Source organism: Cannabis sativa, chromosome 5 (genome assembly GCF_029168945.1).
Source record: "Cannabis sativa cultivar Pink pepper isolate KNU-18-1 chromosome 5, ASM2916894v1, whole genome shotgun sequence".
NCBI classification, from domain to species: domain Eukaryota; kingdom Viridiplantae; phylum Streptophyta; class Magnoliopsida; order Rosales; family Cannabaceae; genus Cannabis; species Cannabis sativa.
This window is the reverse complement of record NC_083605.1, coordinates 51,235,565-51,260,606: the sequence shown is the minus strand read 5'-3', so window position 1 is coordinate 51,260,606 and position 25,042 is coordinate 51,235,565. Positions and strand designations below refer to the sequence as shown.

Genomic DNA, 25,042 nt, shown 5'->3' with positions numbered 1-25,042 from the left:
CTATAAATAGATAGTGATGGCTTAGGAAATAATTACATGCATCTTATTCCTTTCAGAGAAAAACCTGAGCCATGTTTCTATACCATAGCCGCCACCCTCTTCTTCTCTTCAATTTTGAACCTTGTGTGAATGAGTGAGTGCCCACACACATCAAGTGGTATCTCAATCATAGTGTGGAAGATTGTGAAGAATTTAACTGACAAGAAGGAGAATCAGCATCAAAGGAAGGAGAGAAAGAGATCTAGGTTCAGATCTTGGTGATGCTCTGCTACAGAAAGGAATCAAGGGCTAGAGATCTGAATGGAAGGAGTCATTATATTCTGCTGCACCCAATGTAAGGTTTCCTAAACTTTATATGTGTTTATTTCATTGTTTTAGAATTCATATTAGGATGTTAATGAAACATACATGGTAGTAAGTCTAGATCCTAGTAAAATATTTCCAACACTTCCGTCCTCCATTTGGTAGGTCTCATAGGACCCCCTAAATATTTAAGAGGAAACCTACCCTCCTCGAGCCCAATCATATTAGATATCTCCTTTTTGGTAGAATCATCCACTCCCCCAAAGTAAATATTCGACTTGGCAAGATTAATAGTCAAACTAGTAATCTTACTAAAATCATTCAAAGCTTCCTTCAAATGTCTCACAGCCTGACTAGTACATTTGCAAAATAATATTAAATCATCTGCAAAATAGAGACTAATCAACTTGAGATTCTTACAAAGAGGGTGAAAACAAAAGGTACCTCCTTTAGATTATTGCAACAATCTTCTAGTAAGGAATTCCATTACCAACACAAATAAAAGAGGAGAAATTAGATCACCTTGTTTGAGCCCCTTCTTGCCGTTGAATTTGCCTTGAAGCCTACCATTCATCATTAGATTATAAGATATTCCTCTTAGGCATGTCATAATCCACTTCACAAATTTTGCAGGAAAACAAAGAATATTCAGCTAGTTCTCCAGGAAGCTCCAGTCAACCGTATCATAAGCTTTGTTGAGATCTATCTTTAAAGCACACCAAGGAGAGAAATTCTTTCTATTGTAGCTCTTGATAAGATCCTGGAATATTAGGATGTTGTGAGCAATTGTTCTCTATTGAATGAAAGCTCCTTGGTTCTGATTGATCAAGATTGGCAAGACCTCACCAAGCCTAGAGCACAACAGCTTTGAAATATAAATGTAAGTTGTACAGCAGGCAATCGACCTATAGTCAACTGCACAAGAAGGAGCATCAGTGTTTTGGATTAAGGAAATTGTTGTTTCATTGAAAACATCAAGAATGCTTTCTGTATTGAGGAAGTTCTGAATAGCAGAACAAAATTATGCTCCCAATTCAAGCCACATATTCTTATAGAATTTTGAGCTATATCCATCGAGTCCTGGGGTTTTTATGTTGGGGATACTAAACATAGCTTTCTTAATTTCCTTCCTAGTAAACAGACAAATTAACAATAGCTGCTGATCAAGTGTAAGCTTTTTTCCAAACTTAAGGCATTGGATAGTTGAGTTAGCAACCGGACTTGCTTTCCCTAGAAAGCTATTGAAGTGATCCATAAAATGTTTCACAACCTCAGTATAATCATCAATGATCTGACCATTGTGATTCTTGTAACAAGCTATTCTATTTTTTATTCCTCTTTTTTTTTTAATGCAGGCAAAGAAATAAGCATTATTCTCATCACTTTTTTTCAACCAATTGATTTTACTCCTTTGCATTAGGAAGCTATGGAGCATTTTATCTTTTTCACTGAACTTGGTTGCTGCAACTTTTTCAACTTCCAATAAGGAAATGTCCTCTGGGTTAGATTGAGCGGCATGCTTTGCACTCATATACTGCTCCTGGGCCTACTGATAGTTAATCTCCACATCACCAACCTTCTTGTTAAACCTTCTGAGAACATGTTTCTGTTGGAAATTATTTTACCAGGATCTTAGATCTACTCACAAGTATGTTGATTAACACCCTAAATATGAACTTTCTAAAACGATGAAATAAACACAAATAAAGTTTAGTAAACCTTACATTGGGTGCAGCGGAATATAATGACTCCTTCCGTTCAGATATCTAGCCCTTGATTCCTTTCTGTAGCAGAGCATTATCAATATCTGAACCTGGATCTCTTTCTCTGATTCTTTAGTGCTGAAACTCCTTCTTGCTGAAAGTCTTTCTTCACGATCTTCCTCACTATGATTGAGGTATCACTTGCTGTGTGTGGGCACTACTCTAACACTAAGAATTTCGAAATTGAAGACGGAAGAAAGAGAAGAAGGTGGCGGCTAGGTATAGCGAGAGAAGGCTCAGGTTTTTCTCTCAAAGAAAAAGTAGAAAATTTAGTGTGAATTTCGTGAAGCCTTCACTATCTATTTATAGCATTCCACTGGGGTTAGGTTTGAATTATTTGGCATTAAAATAATGAAAATATTAGAGGTAAAACCCTACAAAAGTGGCTGGCCATGAAATGTGGATTTGGGCCTCACTTTTTGTAATTTTGCAGTTTTATCTTTTCTGCATCTGATTTTCTCAAAAACGCCAATTTTCTAATTCAACCATTTAAGTGCCAATTCTAACTATTTAATAACTATAAATAATTATTAAATAATATTTTCATTTATCATATTTATTAATTGAACCATACAAAGTATCATAATTAACAAATATGCTCCTAAAACTCTTTCTTTACAATTTCGCCCTTACTTAGTGAAAAATTCACAAATAGACATAGTCTAATTTGAGAATTATAATTGATTAATCAAAACCAATTATATGAGTCTTACAAGCAATATTATCTCAACTAGTGGGGGGACAATGGGTCTATATAAACTGAGCTTCCAATAAGCTGATCAAGAATTTATAACCTAAATTCACTGACTTATTAATTCTTCGTTGAATCCACGCATAGAACTTAGAATTGCACTCTCAGTATATAGAATGCTCTATATGTTCCACCATATAGACACATCATTAGTTATCCATTGTTATAATCCTAATTTGATCAATGATCCTCTATATGAATGATCTACACTGTAAAGGGATTAGATTACCGTTACACCCTACAATGTATTTTATCCTTAAAACACTTAACCCCGTATAAATGATATTTCAGCTTATGTGAAATGAGATCTCCACCATTTATTTTCGTTTGGTCAAGCTCGAAGGAAATCATCCTTTGCTTACTATTCGCCAGATAGAAGCTATAGATTCCATGTTTATATTAGCGCTCCCACTCAATTGCACTACCGTGTTCCCAAAATGTACGTATCACCCTAACCCAAAAGTAGGCTTAGCTAACTAATCAAAGAACACGAATAGCCTCTTGAGATTGGGCCTAATCATAACAGGATAGAGATCATTTGATCTAGGATCAACTAGGCGATATTGACTTGAATAGATATTACAGTAAGTTTAATAAATCTTAGTCAAAGTTCAATATCGGTCCCTTCCGATGCATACTCCATGCATCCAACTTGAGCTTTACTTTAACCAATGCTCTGGAAAGAACATAGCATTTCTCCAAATGCAAGTAAACTCTGTTGTAGATTATCATATCAGTAAAATACTGTGTCTGATAAATCTAGGAAACTTTATTCACATGGTCATGTTTACTTTCTAATATGTTGACAACACAATAAACAGGATCAAGTATGTGAAAAGGGTTTCAGACGAATTCATACATTATGTACATATAATCATAAAATAAATCATGTGAACCATGCAATATTAAATGTTATTTCTGATCTATATTAATAAGTAAATCTGATTATATTGAAATGAGTTTTATTTAGGGCATAAAACCCAACAGTTTCAACGTAAGACATTTGTAATGAATAGCCAGTAAACCTGTTGCTTGAATTAGCTGAACCCAACTGTCCAAAACAGCCTTTTTAAAATCATCATGATCAGTCCAATTGTTATAGAACCTAAAAGGTTTAATACCAGTGTCCTGTATGATAGCATACGAAACAATGCAAGAACAATGGTCAGATAATGTCTCCCAACTCATGTTAACAAAAGAATTAGGAAACATATCTAACCACTCTTCATTTTTGAAAACATGATCTTTTCTAGAATAAATTCTATCCTTCCCTCCTTGGTTGTTAGACCATGTAAAGTGGGACCCCATTTTCCTCATTTCATCTACCAGACCCAAGGGTAACCAATTATTGGCGTCTTTTATTTCAACTCTAAAGCCGATTCCCCCCACTCCTATCTCCAAAATCAGTTACCGCATTGAAATCTCCCATTATGATTGATGGTTTGGACATAATAGAAAGATTAGCCAAGCTACTTCATAATCTTTTCTGATCTCCTCCCCTACCCCCATTAGCACCATAAACATAACTAGCTAAAAACTCAAAGTTGTGGCAAGCCATTTTAACCTGACATTGTTTGAACTGAGTTGATTCTTTTAAAATCTTCACCTGAACAAAATCCTTCTTCCAAATAACCAAAATTCTCCCTTCAATGATTGGACTAGAGTGAAAATTCCAACCAATGAAATTATTCTCATAGTATCACTAACTTTAGAGCCTGTCACTTTTGTTTAATTGATAGCCCCTAACCCGATTTTCCTTATACGACACAAGTCAATCAGAGCATATTATTTCTTATTACTAGTGAGGCCCTTTATGTTCCAGCTCAATATGTTGTAACTATCCATTGGCAAAGTAACAAATTGAAGCCTCCATTTTCTCACTGCCTTGTTGAGCTTGCAAAATGTTAAAGGAATTAGTCCCCTTCTCTTCTGCAGCAACCATATTTTGATTTATTTTTCTCTTACTGATTATAGTTTTCCTTGGTGTTTGCCAGTTATCCTTAACAACTCCAACTTCACCATGGGTTGTAGCATTCTCTGTATTTATTATCTGAGTATCCCCCTTGCTTGTTATCTCCTTTCTCTATTGTTGATCTGCACTACGAACCAATTCAATATTGGTTTTACCCCTGCAGTAACAGCTGCTTGTTGTACTGGCTTGAACTCCTTCTTAGTAACACCTGTAGTCTCCTTCTTCTTCCTGCAATCTACCATTAAATGGCCATACCGACGACAAGATTTGCATTCAACCAACATCCATTCATATTCAACTGACTGCTCTATTAATTGACCATGTTCATTCAAAAACTCAATCACTCTTGGAGGCTCATATGAATTATCCATCTTAACTAACACCTTGTAAATTTGAACTATTAATCTTTTTTGGTTATCTTATCAGTCATTAGGGGTTTCCCAATCGTACTAACTCTATCACTGAGGCATTTGTTGCCCCAATAGTGCAACCCAAGATCATATAAATGGATCCATAGGGGAACCGATTTCATAAGACTCAAAGTAGTAATATCAATCGACCAAGGATGGACTATGACTTGTTTTTTATCGAATTAGAGAACTCCTACCTCCAAAACTAGATCGCGAGTCACTGTGTCATTGAACTTCACTATTGTGAATCCACCATTCATCCTAACTATCTATTGAATTCCTAGTTTTCCCCATTTATGTTTATAAAACCCTCAAAACAGCAAATAGGGGGTTTGCTCCTACCACCATACAAAGTACAACAGTACTCCAGGTTGCCGCTTGATCCTTAAACTCCTCCAAATACACCTGAGCAATTTCTTCCAATTTTTGTGGATCGATTTAGTGTAGGTTAGTTTTAGTTCAGAGAACAAGAGCTTACCTTTAGTGAACTGTCTCCATTTTTGTTGGGAATTCGCTGGTAAGTCTTCCTTCTCAACGTCATCTACCCAATTTCCATTAACCTCGTTATCCTCCTTCTCCGTTCCTAAGTTCTGTTCTGCCTCAATAATATCCTCCTATTGCAAAGCTATCTCCACCAAATTAGAATCCTTTGAGTCAGCTAAATCTGATTGATACAATCGAATTGTCTTGGATTGAAGGAGCATCTACTAGTTTCAGCTTAATAGCGGGCTTTCGTATCACTCTCTTCTTTTTTTACCATGGAAGAGAAGAGTTGATGCACACGCCTCTTGCAATTTTAGCTATCCCGATTGTTAAAGATAGAAGAGTTTATAAATCTATTAATTGAAAAACATAAGCCATAACCCACAAGATTAAAAATAAATATTAAATTTTTTAAAATATTATTTTTTTAAAAGAGAAAGATGACTCTAAAAAAATAAAAAATTACTAAAGACAAAATAGTTTAACCAAAACAAATATATATATATCTTTATATATTAAAAGTGCCTATCTAACGATAATTCTTTGTTTAACGATTCTTGGTTTAACGATTCCTTTTTTTTATTTAGCCTTACACAATTCACTTAACAGACTGTTAACGTTAAACGTTAACAAATAAATAAACCCAATAATTAAACCCAAAAAATTAAACAATCTTTTTTTAAATTAAAAAAATATCTTACCCACATATCTCTCTAACAAATCCTACTATTTTTGAAATTTTTTTACACGGCTAAATTCAAATTTCAAAAAATAAACCCAATAATTAAACCCAAAAAATTAAATAATATTTATGATTAACTTACATATCTCTCTAACAAACTACAATTTTTGAAATTTTTTTACATGCTTCATTCAAATTTCAAAAAATAAACCCAATAATTAAACCAAAAAAAAATTAAACAATCTTTACGATTAACCCATTCATCACCCATACAGGCAAACACAACAAAAGCCTCTCTCTCTCAATTTCACTTACTGAAACAGAATGCAATCATCAGTTGTTAATTCTCATTGCTTTTGGTAAAATTTACACCTTTAATACTTCTTTGTTACTTTTGTTGTGCTATTTTGAGTGAATGTGGCTTTATAATGAGCAGATGAACTTTTAATACTTCTTTGTTACTTTATAATCGAGACTTTGAGAATTGAGGGTTCCTTCTTTGTCTAATTTACACACGCTTTGCTTATTCTTAATTTTGTAATATTTGTTTTTCCAGGTCAAAGATGTTCTTGCTACTATTATTTTAAGAACTGGAACAAATGCAACATATATTATAACTTTATTATTATTGTTTCCAATATGTTTTTACTGGACATAAAAGTTTAATTTAAATTTATTATTCAAATCTCTCTAAATTAAATATTATTTATTTTTGATTCATTTATTTCCTTCTGAACTCATAATATAATACTTAATATAAAACATAGCATACGTGCATGTCACGTAACAATATACTAGTATATATATATATATACAAAACAAAATATAAACTAAAAAAATGCATAATAAAATATAAAATAAATGTTAGAAAAATTAATATATTATATATTTTAAATTATTGTTTTTAAATTGTAAAAAAATAAATTTAATTTTATTTAAAAAAATCCACACTTTTTTTCTTGAAAAATTATTGTTGATGGGATTTTAATTTTTGGCGATTGGCATATAATTTAACAATTAAATTAAAAAGTATTTTGTTATTAATTAATAATTTTTTAAAAGATATATATTCATATTTATATTTTTTTAATTTTTTTAGAGGAGCGATCGCTTATCTTAATTTCCATAAGGATGCTACGCACGGGCTTTTCACCTACTTATTACATATAAATATTCTAAATTTGGAACCGCTAGTTTGGTTATAGGGAATCTTTTTAGTTGGGGTTGGGAAGGTTTTGTCAAATTAATGATAAATGTCATTCTCGATTTAAGGAAGGGCACTATTTTCTTTTTAACATTTAAAGAAAAAATAAATATCATTGTGATATTGTTTATTAAAAAAATTATTCGGATATTCTTAAAATGAATATATGATTTGTTGTTGGTTTAAACATTACATTTAATTATCAAAATAAATGATAATTAATGACTATTATACATCCCATTCTCATGGACCATTGGTAATAATCATTAATTGACCATAACCACAAGATTTTTGTTTTAAGTATTAGAATGCAAAATTAATTTAATTTCTATAAAACAATAACAATTAAATTCTTCCCAACTACGTCAAAAAAAAAAAAAAAATTCTTCCTAACAATTATTGTCATTATTGTATTTTGTTCTTTAGGTCCTAATATTAATAGATTTGTATTTTCTTTCTTTATTTCTTTTTTATATATAAATAATAATTGCATATATTATTAAAGGTCTTCCTCCCTTTTATATAGTCATTGAGTATTTATATAAAATACTATTTTTTAAAAAAGAAATTATTTATACTTTGGCAAAAGAATTTCCACATTTATATTTTATCTATATAATTTTGGGAAAAAAACAGGAATATTCTAAAAAGGGAAAAATATTACAACAATAGTGTGGGCCGGCCCAATGAACATTTGTACAGCCCAAAAGGAAAATATTACAAAAATACCACTTGCCCTTACCTTCAGCCGCACGTCACAAACGGAGAGGATGAATGAAGCTCCATCGATGCAGTCGGCCACGCAACCATAATGAAACCAGATCGAACGTAAAACAACTGTAAATCCCGTCGAATTTCAATAGAAAACGATCAAATCCAACGATCTAAACATAAATTTTTTTAAAAAAAAAGAGCAGGACAACCGTGGAGAAACTGAAATTCAACATTTGATTTCGGTTTTTATAGTGCAATATCACTCAAACGAGCGTCGAAAATTCAGATTGAAGCAATGTAAATATGTATTGAACAGATCTGGAGCTCCCCCTCAAATCCAAAAAAAAAGGTATGAACTGAATTTTTTTTTCAACAATGATACACGGCATTTTTAGTTGCATTCTGGTTGATTCAATGGTGTGCAACAGGCAATTCATATGGTAAAACCAACAAACAAGAACTGATTCTGATTAATGAACCAAGGGATACTAATAACTTTTTTTAATTTTTTTTGCGTTGGCTTACAGTTGCATTATCGTTTGAAAATGGTTTAGAAATCATGAAGAAGTGTTATATGACAAGTACCAAGAGCTAGCATATATACAAGGTAAGATTTATGTTAATGGTAGCAAATTAGTTTTATAATAGTTGTAAATCGATCTGATTCGAATAAACATGATGAAAAATGACAATGAGTAAGAACTATGTAATTTTGGGGATATAATTGTGGTTTTTCAGTTGGTTTACAGTTGCATAATCATTTAATAATAGTTTCATTACGTTTTTTGCAGGAATTTATTGTGGAAAAGATAGATGACAGAACAGTTTGAGAAATGGTTAGTTTCCCAAAATTTAAATGAAGTTTCTTAATAGTTTTATTCTCGTTTCTTTGTAGTTTATTAACAACCAAAAAATGGCAAAATCAGGAATCAGGACAGGAAATACAATGCTTGAACAAAGGAACAGAGATAGAAGTAAGTTTGTACTCTATTTCATAACATAATAAAACCAGTTTTAAAATTCGTTGCCTCGGACTAATAACCATTGCAAAAACACAGGAAAGGAAAGACATTCCATTCCTAGTCTTCTACAATGGAAAATTCGATGATCGAATGAATTATGAAAATTATGAAGCCAGTGGACACTACATTCTGCCCAATGTAACTATGAAGATTTGCAACAGAAACTCAAAGATGCCCTGGAATGCAACCAAGAAAACACTGTTTTGCAACTGAAATATCAAGTGAAGGAAGGATACCAACCATTGAGGATAAAGGATGATCAAAGCCTGCATTTCTACATACAACTCAAACTGAAAGACCCCGACTTCACAACATACCCAATGTGTGTGAATGTCATCAACAACCCAACAACAACCATCGATGCATCATTCTTTGGAAATGACAATTCATTAATTACACATAGAAGCGCCTTCCAACCAATCGAATACAATGCAGCAACAACAGAAGACTCAACAAATCAACAACATATAATTGAAGCAACGATACGGAATTTGGGGAAGAAAGTTTTGACTTCATGGACTATGCAAAACTTGTGGCGGAGGAAATGGTTGAGCAAGCTGGAAAACAACGAGAAAAAAGGAACCGAAATCACAGATTATGACGAACTACTAATCACAGATCCGCATCATCCAGAAATAGAAGAAGCACAAATATACAAAGACAAAGAAACACTGCAGAGTGTGCTTGGTTTCTATGCAATTAGGAACAACTTCCAATTCAGAGTTAAAAAATCATGTGCAAGAACATACAAGATTTATTGTTTGGATCCAAAATGCAAGCGGGCACTAACAGCATCCAGAAACGGGCCAACAAAGTCATTCATCATTCGAAAGTACGATAGAAAGGTGATACACACTTGTGATCTAAACATCAGATTTGCCGACAAGAGACAAGCTACAACGAAATTGATTGGAAACTACATCAAGCCACGGTTCACCAACATAAAAACAACTCAAACGCCACAAGACATCAGAGGAGAAATGAAACACAAGTATGGGGTCAGAATGAACTACATGAAAGCATGGAGAAGCAAAGAGCACGCGCAAGAAGAATTACAAGGAAAAGCCAACGAATCATACAGGTTGCTGCCCGGTTTTTTGCACATGTTGCAAAATACTAATCCCGGAACAATAGTGCACATGGAAACAGAGGATGACAACAGCTTCAAGTACTTGTTTGTCGCACTGGATGCATCAATAAAAGGATGGAAGAAATGCAAACCTATAATAGTTGTTGACGGAACTTTCCTTAAATCAACATATGGAGGTACACTGCTCTCTGCTTGTACACAGGATGCAAATGGGCACATTTTTCCACTAGCTTTTTCTGTTGTGGATTCAGAATACAACAACTCATGGCAATGGTTTTTCACAAAAGTGAGAGAAACATATGGGATTAGAGAGGAACAGTGCTTGATCTCAGATAGACATGAGAGCATAAGTAAGGCAGCTTGTCAAGTATTTCCAGAAATCACACATTGTTATTGTGTATACCACCTGTTAAGCAACCTAAAAGCAACCTTCAAGAAGAATGCAAGCAAGCTGGATAAACCATTCTTCGCTGCAGCCAGAGCATACACAGAGAGGAAATTTGAATACCATATGAGCGAGTTGGACAGCTTGGACATCCGTGTAAGACCATATTTACAACAAGTTGGATACCACAAATGGTCAAGATACCACTGCAAAAACAACAGGTATTCAACTATGACTTCAAACATTGCTGAATCTCTAAATGCAGCAAACTTGGCAGCTAGAGAGCTACCAATCACAACACTGATGGAGTCATTGAGAGCATTGATTCAACAATGGACATACACAAACAGGAAAAAAGCACAGAAAACAACAACATTTTTAACACCTACAGCAGAAAAGAAATTAGTCGACAACTTTGTGGAATCATTGACAGAAAATGTAATGACATGTTTAATATTTTAGTTGCATTATAGTTTCTTTATAGTTTGTTTTTCGTTGTTATACATATTAACAGTTTTACACTTAATCCGCAGGTAAAACCAATAAACGAGACCATGTTCGAAGTCATTGAACTAACCAGATCATGGGTCATCAACCTGAAGGAGAAAACATGCAGTTGCAACAGATTCCAACTTGATGAGTTACCGTGTGCTCATGCGCTTGCTGTTATAAAAGAAATGAACTTGAATGTTTACAACTACTGTTCGGGTTATTACACCACGCGAACATGGCTTGAAACATACATCGGCTCAACATATCCGGTACACAATCACACAACTTGGGATGTGCCACAAAACATAAAAGATATCATTGTTCTGCCACCAAACCGAAAAATAAGATCTGGAAGACCAAGGAAACGAAGGTTTTTATCTGAATGGGATACAAAAAAACATAACAGGTGCGGCAAATGTGGACAACACGGACACAATCGAAAGACATGCAACAATCAAGCAATAAAATAGATACATATGAAATATTTGAATTGTTTAATTTTGTGTGCAAATTCAAATAGGTTGATCTGTGATGTTCTAAATACATGGGATTTCATTTTTATGAAATTTGAAACAGTTTTTTAATAGTTTCAAAATCGTTTTGTTACAGTTGCGACCCTTTGTAAAATATTAAGTGCCGGAATGACTTCTTCTTCACAGTTTTAAAGGCAGTCAGTCAATAATTGATAAAACATAACTTGAATAAAGGGAAAAGGATTAATGGAATACGAAGAATAAAAATACATTCATAGCACTATTTAGGAAAAATGAAAACATAGTTTGTATTCAGTTGGTTAATAGTTTCTCCATAGTTGTGCGACCGTATATAAGAACTTGAACAATTAAAAAAAAACAAACAACTTTGGGAAATACAAACCTATACAATAAAGATATTATAAGGAGTAAATGTCAAATATCCTAAAAGTTTTAAACCAGCTACATAGTATAAAATCAAATATAATACCTACATTGAAACAACAACACTAAAACTTGTCAAGTAAATAGATTCAACAAATAACAGAATAGAGCCACCAAATTAAAAGATCTTATTTCTTCAATTTAGATGCCTTAGAAGACTTGGTTTGCTTCTCATCCTCGCTGTCAATACTTTCGTCAATTTTCCTTTGTCCGTACGAGTAGAAAAGTGAAGCAAGTCGGGTACGATAAACTTCGATGTCAAAGTCTGCAGGGACATCCTTTCCGTGTATAAAGAATTCAGCAAAGGCAGCAACATATGCCCCACAATCACTGTTAAAAAACATAGAGAAAAAATAAACAGTTTAGAAACTAAAAAACAACATAAAAGAAACTTAAAAGAAACACTCACTTCTTCTGCTGAGACGCAAGACCACTAAGCTCCACGATTCTGAATGGAGCTGTAGGGTCAGAAACTGAGGCATGAGCTTGTGCTCTATTCTTCCAGAACCCAAGTAAATCGAAAAACAAAGGCAGCAACACGGAATAAGCCTTCATCGCATTCCTAGCTGCGGCATTCATCTTCGCGGTTCTCAAAGAATTGTACAAAAACAACGTCCCTTCGTTCACGTCATGACGCCCAAAAACCCAATGACTTTCCCTTCTTAAATTGATGATGAAAAGCACGTGATCGGCTTCATACCAAGGCTTGGAACAGGGAATGCGCATACCTCGGATGTAATGCGCAATTGGGTGGGCAGCGTGAATGTGTGACATCTTAGTCTTCATTGACTTGGCCTTGTTAAATTTGTGGTACAATGCTTGGATGGAATCATCAAAAAGACAATCAGTAGTTGCGAAATTCAACGTCACAGCGGAAGAATACTTACCTTTTTTCCGAAGGTAATAGAATATGGTGTTCATATGCTGAGAAAAAAAAACAACACAGAAACACAAATGAAAAGGTTTAACAACTGTAAAAAAACTGAAATGTAGTATCAAAACTAAAAAACATTTATAAAGCAACTAAAAACAAACTACCATAAGTACAATATAAATTGGAAACTTTACCGAGTCGTTCATAAACATGTCGCATGTGGCCAAATGGTAAAACCAAGTTTTATCCTCAACATAATCAACACCTAGCCTAAAACCCGGGGTAAATTTCTTTGCGCCGTCTTCATAACAATTATAATGCCTACAACAACAAAAAAATAGCAAAAAAATAGCATTAAAACAGGAATAAAACTGAAAAAAAAATAATACAAAAACAGATTTAATAAAAACAGTCACCTAGCATGTTTAAGCAATCCTTCACCAATCCAAGAGTCAAATTTTGCCTCAATCTCGGTAGATACGGGATCAGCAAAAGCATCATTAAGAGCATAAAGGCCCTTCACATAAGTCACCATTTTGAAATCCCTATCATCCCCAGCTGATTGAGAACCTGAGGACATAAGCTCCATTGGAGTGCTCCCGACATCAGCAGACCCGAAATCAACAAATGGAGATTTCAAGGCCGGAGCACGCTTCCTCTTATCCAACAGAGGTGTATCAGAGACAGTATCCTCAGTTTCTTCATCAGTATGAAGGGCATCTGACTTTTCACCAACAACATCTGGATTGGGTGCGGGGACCTAAAAAATAAAGAATGCATTAAAACAGTTGCAAAACATACTAGAAACTAATGAGCAACCAAAAAGAAACCTAGTTTTTTTTTAAAACAATTAAAAGTAAACTTACATTGATTTTAGCAACAGCCTCCAAGCCAGCCAACACAACTTGATCATCATCTATTACAAGCTGGCTCAACCCATCAAAGAAATCGTCCCCCTTCAATCGAGACTCATCGCCCTTCGGCTTCTCAACATCCTTAACATTTTTATCACTCCCTCCAACATCCTCAGAAGGATTCACATCAGCAGAAGGAACAGCAGTAACAGCCTTGTCAGCATCATCAGCATCCCCACCAACTTTAACCAACTCACCACCATCGTCGGAGTCGGAATCAATATTTTCTGGATCAGGCAATTGCTTCTCATCATCCTCGGCATCATCATCATCATCATCATCATCATCAGCATCATCATCAGAATCTTGAGTTACTAATTCATTCGATGACTTTCCCTGTATCAACCAACATAAATGAAACTTAAATAAAACAGTAAAGAAACTATACAAAAAAAAATATAAAAAAACCTAAACAATAAAATAAGAATAAATACCTCGTCAGAAGGACGACGATGAATGGCATTAACCTTCTCTTGGATATCCTTAATTACAGTCATTACGGATTTGAAATTAAAATCAACAAAACACCTCAATGAAATGAAGTCCTCGACCAATGATGATTGATTCGAAATGAGCATCTCCAGCTTAGATTTCATCCAATCAATATCTGCTGAATCAGACTTCTTTGAAGATGACCCACCCTCGAAGGATTGCTTCGCTACACCACGTTCATCAATAGATTGATCGATAAATAGACCGTCAAGTTGAAGCTGCTGCCTCTCTTCATCAGTAGGACGCATGTTTTTTATCTTCAACTGAACAGCATAATCAAACATAATATGAAAAAAAATTAAAACAATTGCAAAAACCAAAAAACAACAACATAAATAAAACTGAAAAGAAACAGGAAAAAAACAGTAAAGAAACTGTAAAGTACCTTCTGTTGGAAATTATTTTACCAGGATCTTAGATCTACTCACAAGTATGTTTATTAACATCCTAAATAAGAACTTTCTAAAACGATGAAATAAACACATATAAAGTTAAAGAAACCTTACATTGAGTGCAGCGGAATATAATGACTCCTTCCGTTCAGATATCTAGCCCTTGATTCCTTTCTGTAGCAGAGCATTATCAATATCTGAACCTGGATCTCTTTCTCTGAATCTTTGATGCTGAAACTCCTTTGCTGATGATCTTTCTTCACGATCTTCCTCACTATGATTGAGGTATCACTTGCTGTGTGTGGGCACTACTCATACACTAAGGATTTTGAAATATTGAAGAAGAAGAGAGAGAGTGGTCAGCTAAAGATAGGAAGAGAAAGGCTCAGGTTTTTCTCTGAAGGAAAAATAGAAAATTTTAGTGTAATTTTCCTGAAGCCTTCACTATCTATTTATAGCATTCCACTAGGGTTAGGTTTGAATTATTTGGCATTAAAATAATGAAAATATCAGTTTAAATTTCCTACAAAAGTGGCTGGCCCTACACTTAGTGGATTGGGCCTTGCTTTTTGCAATTTTGCAATTTTAACACCTTTTGTATCTGATTTTCTCAAAAATGCCAATTTCCTAATTCAACCATTTAAATGCCAATTCTAACTATTTAATAACTATAAATAATTATTAAATAATATTGTCATTTATCATATTCATTAATTGAACCATACAAAGTATCATAATTAACAAATATGCCCCTATAAACTCTTTCTCTACAATTTCGCCCTTACTTAGTGAAAAATTCACAAATAGACATAGTCTAATTTGAGAATTATAATTGATTAATCAAAACCAATTACATGAGTCTTACAAGCAATATTATCTCAACTAGTGGGGGGACCATGGGTCTATATAACCGAGCTTCCAATAAGTAGATCAAGAATTTAGCACTAAAATTCACTAACTTATTAATTCTTTGTTGAATCCACGCATAGAACTTAGAATTGCACTCTCAGTATATAGAATGCTCTATATGTTCCAACATATAGACACATCATTAGTTATCCATTGTTATAATCCTAATGTGATCAATTATCCTCTATATGAATGATCTACACAGTAAAGGGTTTAAATTACCGTAACACCCTACTATGTATTTTATCCTTAAAACACTTGACCCCGTATAAATGATATTTCAGCTTATGTGAAATGAGATCTCCACCATTTATTTTCGTTTGGTCAAGCTCGAAGGAGATCATCCTTTGCTTACTATTCGCCAGATAGAAGCTATAGATTCCATGTTTATGCTAGCGCTCCCACTCAATTGCACTACCGTGTTCCCAAAAAGTACGTATCACCCTGACCTAAAAGTAGGCTTAACTAACAAATCAAATAACACGAATAGCCTTTCAAGATTGAGCCTAATCATAACAGGATTAAGATCATTTGATCTAGGATCAACTAGGCGATATTGACTTGAATAGATTTTACGGTAAGTTTAATTAAATCTAAGTCAAAGTTCAATATCGGTCCCTTCCGATGCATACTCCATGCATCCAACCTGAGCTTCACTTTAACCAATGTTCTGGAAAGAACATAGTACTTCTCCAAATACAAGTAAACTCTTGTTGTAGATTATCATATCAGTAAAACCCTGTGTCTGATAAATCTAGGAAACTTTATTCACATAGTCATGTTTACTTTCCAATGTGTTGACGGCACAATAAACAGGATCAAGTATGTGAAAAGGGTTTCAGATGAATTTATACATTATGTACATATAATCATGAAATAAATCATGTGAACCGTGCAACATTAAATGTTATTTCTGATCTATATTATAAGTAAATCTGATTATATTGAAATGAGTTTTATTTAGGGCATAAAACCCAACAAACTCCCACTTGCACTAATATAAAACAAAAAGTGCGTTTCAAATAATCTCAACACCTTGATATACAAATCAAGTGTAGTAGTAGTAAACTCCTCGTAATAGGATCTGAAAGGTTGAATTAACCACAACCTTTTCTCCACCATTACTCTTCCTTTAATCACAAAATCATTGATAATGTGAAATTCCTCTCTATATGTCTACTCTCTTGGGATACTGGATTCTATACCTTTGGCAACTACTTTTGGTTAATCAGGAAATTAACACTAGTAGTTTAAGGCAATTTGGAATGGTGCCAAAGATGTATAGAACTTTGCTTAGACTGAATAAGTACCCTTCCTGCAGCTTTAACATTCAGTCTCTCTCTGGTAGACCTAGAGACTTCAGATAGGTTTTTACACTTCTCCAAAATCACTATTCCACCCCCAGAGTAACCACCATCTTATCAGAAAGATTTACTAGCACATAGGCAAATTTCGAAATCTGATATGGTGTAGTCTAAGAGTTTTAAACACACCCTTATAGACTAACATATAGTTCCTCTTCTTAATCTTAAAATTTACTTGATTGTCTTCCAATGTTCTTCTCCTAGATTAATCTGATACCTACTCATTACTCCCACTCAACAGCAGGTGTCTGGTCTAAGGCATACAAAAGCATATCTAAGACCTCTCACTGTTGATATAAGAAATTCTTTCATGGCTTTATCTTTTCTGGAATAGTTGAGACTTTTCCTTAGATAAAATCTATGCCTAAGAAGTTGTGAAGCTTCTATAGATTGCCATTAGAAAGAAAATGCTTGACATCTTACTAAAGTAAGTTGCTTGCATTAGAGTAAGTAATTACCAGGTATACCACAAGCCATAGGTTTAGATAAACTCAAACCTATAATACTAGGAACAGGAAGTTTGTTAAGTCCATAGAATAGACTTATTAACTAAAATTTCTTTTTATGTCCTTGTAATAGAAAACTTTAGGTTATTCCATGTGAATGGATTAAACCATAGTTCTATTGGCTTTCTTCTTAGTTTCTTATCTTGACAATCCATTACTTGTTTAAACTCACAATGGATTTTAATCACTAGTGTCTCCCAAGTCATAAGAAGGTGAGTTCCTAGAAACTCTCCCACTACGACAAGGCACCGTGAATTATGTCTAAGAAAACTAAATGGTATTGATCTCTTCGGTTGTGACAAGACAACAGAGGCAGTGGGATCATCATATGTTATATAAGATGATAGAACACTTTTGGAATCAAGAAAAATATCTCCTTTATTTGCTACTTGTTTTCAGACTTAGTCATTATCTTAGAAAAGTAGTATTTGTTTGAACAAACACTTTCTTATCTATTGACAATGGGATGGTCCACCCCTAATCACTTAGAATAGCTAACAAACCATGGTTAATGGTTCTAGCTTTTCTTAAGATTTTGATTAGGTCATCCATGAATCTAGTAATGATTTACATTAAGTATACAACCATTACATCATTCTGAAATTGTATTACCATAGAAGGAATTAGGCAACGACTAGTAACTAATCATCAACATGCAACTCGAAATTTCTTGGGAGGTAAGTTTGGATATAATTCAAAAATCAATTTAATGATCTTTGAACTGCATATCTACTAACTATTTCTCCACCCCTATCAGTTCGCAAGATCTTTAACCACTTACCTTAATGGTTTTAACCATTGCTAGAAATTAATGAAATTTTTCAAACATTTCAAATTTCTTTGCTAAAAGGTATAATCTAGAGTTATCGTTTTAAGAATACAACGAAAAACTCATATCCACCCCTGAATGTACATCCATCTACGAATGAGATGAACTACTTTTAGTGGATATAGGCATATTAACTCTTTGCAGAGATTGATCATGTCAAATTCACTATGAACAAGATACAAATGCCATAGATTAAAAAAAATGTGGTAGTGTCTTTTGATGACATAGGTTTAGTTACATCAAAGAGTTCTTAGAATAGTGCAAGTGGATCCTGGTCACAGAATACCTAACTCATATTCCATACAGTTTGAATCCATTAATAAAAGATGGATATTAAACACTTGAGAAAGTGTAACTGTATTGTATCCTGGAATTAGAAATATAAGAAAATTTCCATTTGGAATCTAAAATTAAAGTCAAAGACTTAAATTTATACCAAATATAATGAGTAATTCTATCTTGGACCAGCACTACTAATACAAACTCTAAGTCAGATTTGCCCATACAAGTAGGAGATTTCTAAGATTGAGGATTTATATCAATTGGGAATAGAATTTCGGGATTATAATCATATGCGCCATTTAATTTTTTAAGAGAAAATATAGAATGACATGAAATGATTTATAGACCATTCATCCAATGATATGTTTTTAAAGCTAATTCGAAATGAATAAGCTAAGAGGAATTAGGATAATTTCGTTTATAAATAAGAATCCAACGATGCTTCGATTAGCGAAAGACAAAGTAATCTTATTTATGTAATCTTCTTGTTTCATATTGTAAAACTACTAGTCTAAGGTGTCATCAATTGATGAACAACTAGATGTTGCATATACAATATTTATCTTTCGAGATCTTACACTATTATGTATGTCTAATGGTGAAAATCCATTAGGGATTTATCTCATTAGAAAAACAAACATGTTAGACCAACAATGAAGATTCGAAATTAAACTACAACTTAATAACAGAAAATAACATGGTTCAATATAAATTCATACACAATTCAGAAATTATAAACACATAGCAAGTAGGAATGACTAGTGAAAATACTAAAACATACAATCCTAAATAATTTCCAAGGTTTTCAACAAGCGATACGGTCCGGTAGGCGAGAGTCAAAGTATCATTTATTGAATAGAGTTGTCAGCTCATCTAAAATAGAAACCATTCTAGCAACCTTTTATTCGATCAAAATAAGAATCCAACGTTGTCCCGGTAGGCGAGAGTCAAGGTTATTCTCATTTTATGAGCTTCCACCATTGTTTCATGTTTCATAAGTTTATCTCTAAGTAGTCACCGTAGGGGAGAGTCTAATAGAGACGAAAACTTACAAAACACTTATCAAATGAAATCTTACGGTGTTAAATGCGTTCAACGAATAACCATCCATAGGGGGATGAAGTCTAGCGTCTCGAGGTTATATTGAAAATATTTAACTTTTGTAAGACCAACAATGGAGATCGAATATCTTAATAACAGAAAATAACATGGTTCAATATTTAAAGTGAGTTGTATTTTCTTTGATTCTCTTTATTTATTCTATTTATTTTAAATATATATTTATTTAATTAAAATTTCTAATTTAGAATGAAAAATTCTAAATATAAATTTTAATTTAATATTTATAAATATTACTTAGATGGATATAAAAATAACATGAATTATTTCCATCTTAGTAATAATTTCCAATAAATATTTAGAAAAATATTCAATTTAAGTTGTTACAAAATTAATATAAATTAATTTACAACTCAAATTTAATTTTCTATAAATATATATTGCATTTCGAAAAATTAAAGTATTTAAGAATACAATTTTCGAAAATGCATGTTAAAATGAAAAATTAATCCTGGAAAAATTATTCTAATTTAATGTTGGCCCAAAATTAATTAATAAAATTAATTTACAACAAAAAAATATAATTTTCCTATTTAATTAAATATATAAGAAAAATTTCAAATATTTAAGTATGATGATGAAAATAAACTTAAATATTAATTTTCTATTTAATTAAATACACTAGAAAAATACTTCAAGCAAAAATATCATCTATCTAGATTTTTCTTTGACTAATTAATTCAATTTCTAATAATATACTTTAATTTAATTTATTTTAAATTAATCAATAAATGAAAAAATCATTGACTTAAGTTGATCCGAGAATTAATTAAAATAAATAATTAATTTACAACTTAATCTATTTTTCAAGATAAAATTCGAAATTCTAGCATTTAAGAAATGCAATTTCGAAAATTGATTAATAAAATAAAGAAAAATATACTTTGAAAATTATTTAAATTTAGTTGAAAAAATAAATTTCAACTAAAAATAATTTTCTATTTAATTAAATGTCATGAAAAAGAAATATTTAAGTATGATGATAAAAATCAACTTAGATATTTAATTTTCAAATTAATTAAATGTATTAAATTCAAGAAATAAATAATTAAGTGTAGAGAAGGCTTAATTATTAATCTCTAGTTTAATACTAGGAAAAATATACTTAAAATAAATTGTACCAAAATTAATTAATAAATAATTAATTTCACAATTTATAATATTTCCTATTTAATATTAGAAATAATAAGTAGTCTAGAAATAACTATCTAGAAAATATCTTATTTGACTAAGTATCTTTTCCACAAAATTTGAAAAAATATCTAATTTAAGTTGTATTAGAAAAAATCTAGAACTTAAATATTTTTCAAATTTAAATTTAATTAAATATCAAAAATTAAGTTGTAACCACTTAATTTGAAAATATTTCATTTTAAGTTAATATTTGAAAAGATATTAACTTAAAAAATATCTAAAGAATCTTAATAACCAATGCCTAAAATTCCTCAACTTAATTTTGAAATTTGAAATTCAAAAGATATTCAGATTTAAGTTGGTTAGTTGTAGATAACTAAATATCAACTTAAATAAGAATATTTAATAAAAAATTTAAATTAAGTTCCAGAAAGAATCTAGATGGTTATAATTCTATATTTAATTAAATACAAGAAAATACATATAGTTTACCTTAGAATAAAAAATTCTTTAAACTATAATTTTCTTAAATTAATTTCAAAATAAATGAAATTAATTATGTTGCTAATCAATTTTTAATTAGGTTAAACTAGTGTAATTAACCTAGTACAGTCATTCAAATCAGGCAAATGGGCCTTCACAATTGGGGTGGTTTGTGTGAGGGGGTGCTGGGTTCAGTATGTCGTACCCACTTCTATGGCTCCCAACTCTCACACAAGGCCCAAAAGAGAGGAATTTAACCTTAATAAGAACAACTGTTATTAATTGAATAGGCCCAAAAGCTAAATGGGCCTAAATAAATTCTATCAAGAACTATGATAATTTATTTTAGCAACATTAACCTATATGCATCTATAATATAAAATTAAACACATAGGCTCACACAGGCACACTTTGGATGGGTCCTATCATGTTGCTAGGTCATACACAGATGAAAGAAGATTGTAAATATAACTGTTACAAATTATTATCTTGACCAAGGGAGCCATCAGATCATTAGATCTGGCAAAAGGTAACCATGGCTATTTGCAATCAAGTAATAATAGGTTTTAAAAACTTACACATAAGGTAAAACACATACTCCTGCAACAAGGTTAGCTGGATAGTTGGATGTAGGATTTATTTAATTTTAAATTAAATATTTAATTTCGAAATAATTAATTAAATAAATAAAATATTTAATTTTCAAAAATTTAAAAAAAACAATAAAAAAAAATCGAAAATTTTAAAAAAATTTAAATTTAAAATTAAACCTACAATTTTTGAAAAATTAGGTTTCAACCAACCTAAATATCATTTCAAAAATTTGCTAACTACTTTTAAATTTTAAATGTTATTTTATAAATAAAAATATAATAAAAAATTAGAAAAGATAAATAAATATCTTTTTCAAATTTTAAATGTAATTTAAATAAATAAAATAACAAAATTTAAAAAATTAGCTAAATATCTTATATCTATTTAAAATTACATGATTATAAATATCTTATTTTAAATTTAAATAAGGTCAAAATATCTAAAAAGATTTAATTAAAAAATCTTAAAATATAAGATATTATTAAAAAAAATATCTTAAAAGATAAGATATTTTTAAAATATCTTAAAAGATATTATAAATATCTTAAAAGATATTATAAATATCTTATAAAATCTGACCTTAAATTTAAAAAAAAATATAATCAAATTTAAAAATAAGATAGATTTTTAAGCAAAAAGATAAATACTAATTCTATTCGAATTCAAATTACACTAATATCTTGAATTAAATTAAAAACAATTAAATTAATTCAAAATGATAATTAGAATTGAATTAGGAATAGTAATAGTATATATACAAAACCATACAAAAAATTGGAAGTTAATTCCATGAAAAAGTATGAAAAATTGAAGAAAAAAGAAAAAATTCGAAACTGTACGGACAGTTCTGCGATCGCAGGAAAATATCAGCACAGCCCCGATTTTGTCAAATCTTCAAAAAATCATAACTAATTCAAATAAAATCCAAATTGAGTTCTGTAAAAGGCTAACTTGCTTAATTTTTTCCATACTATCCAATAAAAATAATTCAAGGAACGAAATCACAATTATTTTTCACGAAAATTTCACAAACATCAATCAATCATCAAATAACACTCAATACAACATGATACCATCCAAAGAACATACAAACAATCGTTTTAAAGTCCAAATTACATGTAAGTAAATCAATTACCATGGCTCTGAGGCCAGTTGTTGGAAATTATTTTACCAGGATCTTAGATCTACTCACAAGTATGTTTATTAACATCCTAAATAAGAACTTTCTAAAACGATGAAATAAACACATATAAAGTTAAAGAAACCTTACATTGAGTGCAGCGGAATATAATGACTCCTTCCGTTCAGATATCTAGCCCTTGATTCCTTTCTGTAGCAGAGCATTATCAATATCTGAACCTGGATCTCTTTCTCTGAATCTTTGATGCTGAAACTCCTTTGCTGATGATCTTTCTTCACGATCTTCCTCACTATGATTGAGGTATCACTTGCTGTGTGTGGGCACTACTCATACACTAAGGATTTCGAAATATTGAAGAAGAAGAGAGAGAGTGGTCAGCTAAAGATAGGGAGAGAAAGGCTCAGGTTTTTCTCTGAAGGAAAAATAGAAAATTTTAGTGTAATTTTCCTGAAGCCTTCACTATTGATTTATAGCATTCCACTAGGGTTAGGTTTGAATTATTTGGCATTAAAATAATGAAAATATCAGTTTAAATTTCCTACAAAAGTGGCTGGCCCTACACTTAGTGGATTGGGCCTTGCTTTTTGCAATTTTGCAATTTTAACACCTTTTGTATCTGATTTTCTCAAAAATGCCAATTTCCTAATTCAACCATTTAAATGCCAATTCTAACTATTTAATAACTATAAATAATTATTAAATAATATTGTCATTTATCATATTCATTAATTGAACCATACAAAGTATCATAATTAACAAATATGCCCCTATAAACTCTTTCTTTACAATTTCGCCCTTACTTAGTGAAAAATTCACAAATAGACATAGTCTAATTTGAGAATTATAATTGATTAATCAAAACCAATTACATGAGTCTTACAAGCAATATTATCTCAACTAGTGGGGGGACCATGGGTCTATATAACCGAGCTTCCAATAAGTAGATCAAGAATTTAGCACTAAAATTCACTAACTTATTAATTCTTCGTTGAATCCACGCATAGAACTTAGAATTGCACTCTCAGTATATAGAATGCTCTATATGTTCCACCATATAGACACATCATTAGTTATCCATTGTTATAATCCTAATGTGATCAATTATCCTCTATATGAATGATCTACACAGTAAAGGGATTAAATTACCGTAACACCCTACTATGTATTTTATCCTCAAAACACTTGACCCCGTATAAATGATATTTCAGCTTATGTGAAATGAGATCTCCACCATTTATTTTCGTTTGGTCAAGCTCGAAGGAGATCATCCTTTGCTTACTATTCGCCAGATAGAAGCTATAGATTCCATGTTTATGCTAGCGCTCCCACTCAATTGCACTACCGTGTTCCCAAAAAGTACGTATCACCCTGACCTAAAACGCTTAACTAACAAATCAAAGAACACGAATAGCCTTTCAAGATTGAGCCTAATCATAACAGGATTAAGATCATTTGATCTAGGATCAACTAGGCGATATTGACTTGAATAGATTTTACGGTAAGTTTAATTAAATCTAAGTCAAAGTTCAATATCGGTCCCTTCCGATGCGTACTCCATGCATCCAACCTGAGCTTTACTTTAACCAATGTTCTGGAAAGAACATAGTATTTCTCCAAATACAAGTAAACTCTTGTTGTAGATTATCATATCAGTAAAACCCTGTGTCTGATAAATCTAGGAAACTTTATTCACATAGTCATGTTTACTTTCCAATGTGTTGACGGCACAATAAACAGGATCAAGTATGTGAAAAGGGTTTCAGATGAATTTATAGATTATGTACATATAATCATGAAATAAATCATGTGAACCGTGCAACA

The 25,042-nt window shown here is 31.8% G+C and overlaps 2 protein-coding genes across 2 annotated transcripts; one reads left to right on the top strand and one right to left on the bottom strand.

Annotated features, from left to right (window-relative positions):
- The first annotated feature begins 10,795 nt into the window (after positions 1-10,795).
- LOC133038379 (uncharacterized) lies at positions 10,796-11,803 on the top strand. The gene is made up of 3 exons (XM_061116510.1): positions 10,796-11,217; positions 11,313-11,444; positions 11,792-11,803. The coding sequence occupies exons 1-3, from the start codon at positions 10,906-10,908 to the stop codon at positions 11,801-11,803; spliced, it is 456 nt and encodes a 151-aa protein (XP_060972493.1). The 5' UTR covers positions 10,796-10,905.
- Positions 11,804-12,316: 513 nt separating this feature from the next.
- On the bottom strand, positions 12,317-13,109 carry LOC133037937 (uncharacterized). Its single transcript, XM_061115741.1, has 2 exons — positions 12,598-13,109; positions 12,317-12,518 (listed from the first exon to the last, which is right to left on the bottom strand). The coding sequence occupies exons 1-2, from the start codon at positions 13,107-13,109 to the stop codon at positions 12,317-12,319; spliced, it is 714 nt and encodes a 237-aa protein (XP_060971724.1).
- Between the last annotated feature and the right edge of the window lie 11,933 nt (positions 13,110-25,042).

What these genes read in the sequence shown, in the direction of transcription:
- LOC133037937 (XM_061115741.1), bottom strand. Translation starts at nt 13,109, where the DNA reads ATGAACACCATATTCTATTACCTTCGGAAAAAAGGTAAGTATTCTTCC. An exon ending in CTTGCGTCTCAGCAGAAGAA is followed by an intron (nt 12,519 to 12,597) that starts GTGAGTGTTTCT and finishes GTTTTTTAACAG; the next exon opens with TGATTGTGGGGCATATGTTG.
- LOC133038379 (XM_061116510.1), top strand. Translation starts at nt 10,906, where the DNA reads ATGAGCGAGTTGGACAGCTTGGACATCCGTGTAAGACCATATTTACAA. An exon ending in TGGAATCATTGACAGAAAAT is followed by an intron (nt 11,218 to 11,312) that starts GTAATGACATGT and finishes CTTAATCCGCAG; the next exon opens with GTAAAACCAATAAACGAGAC.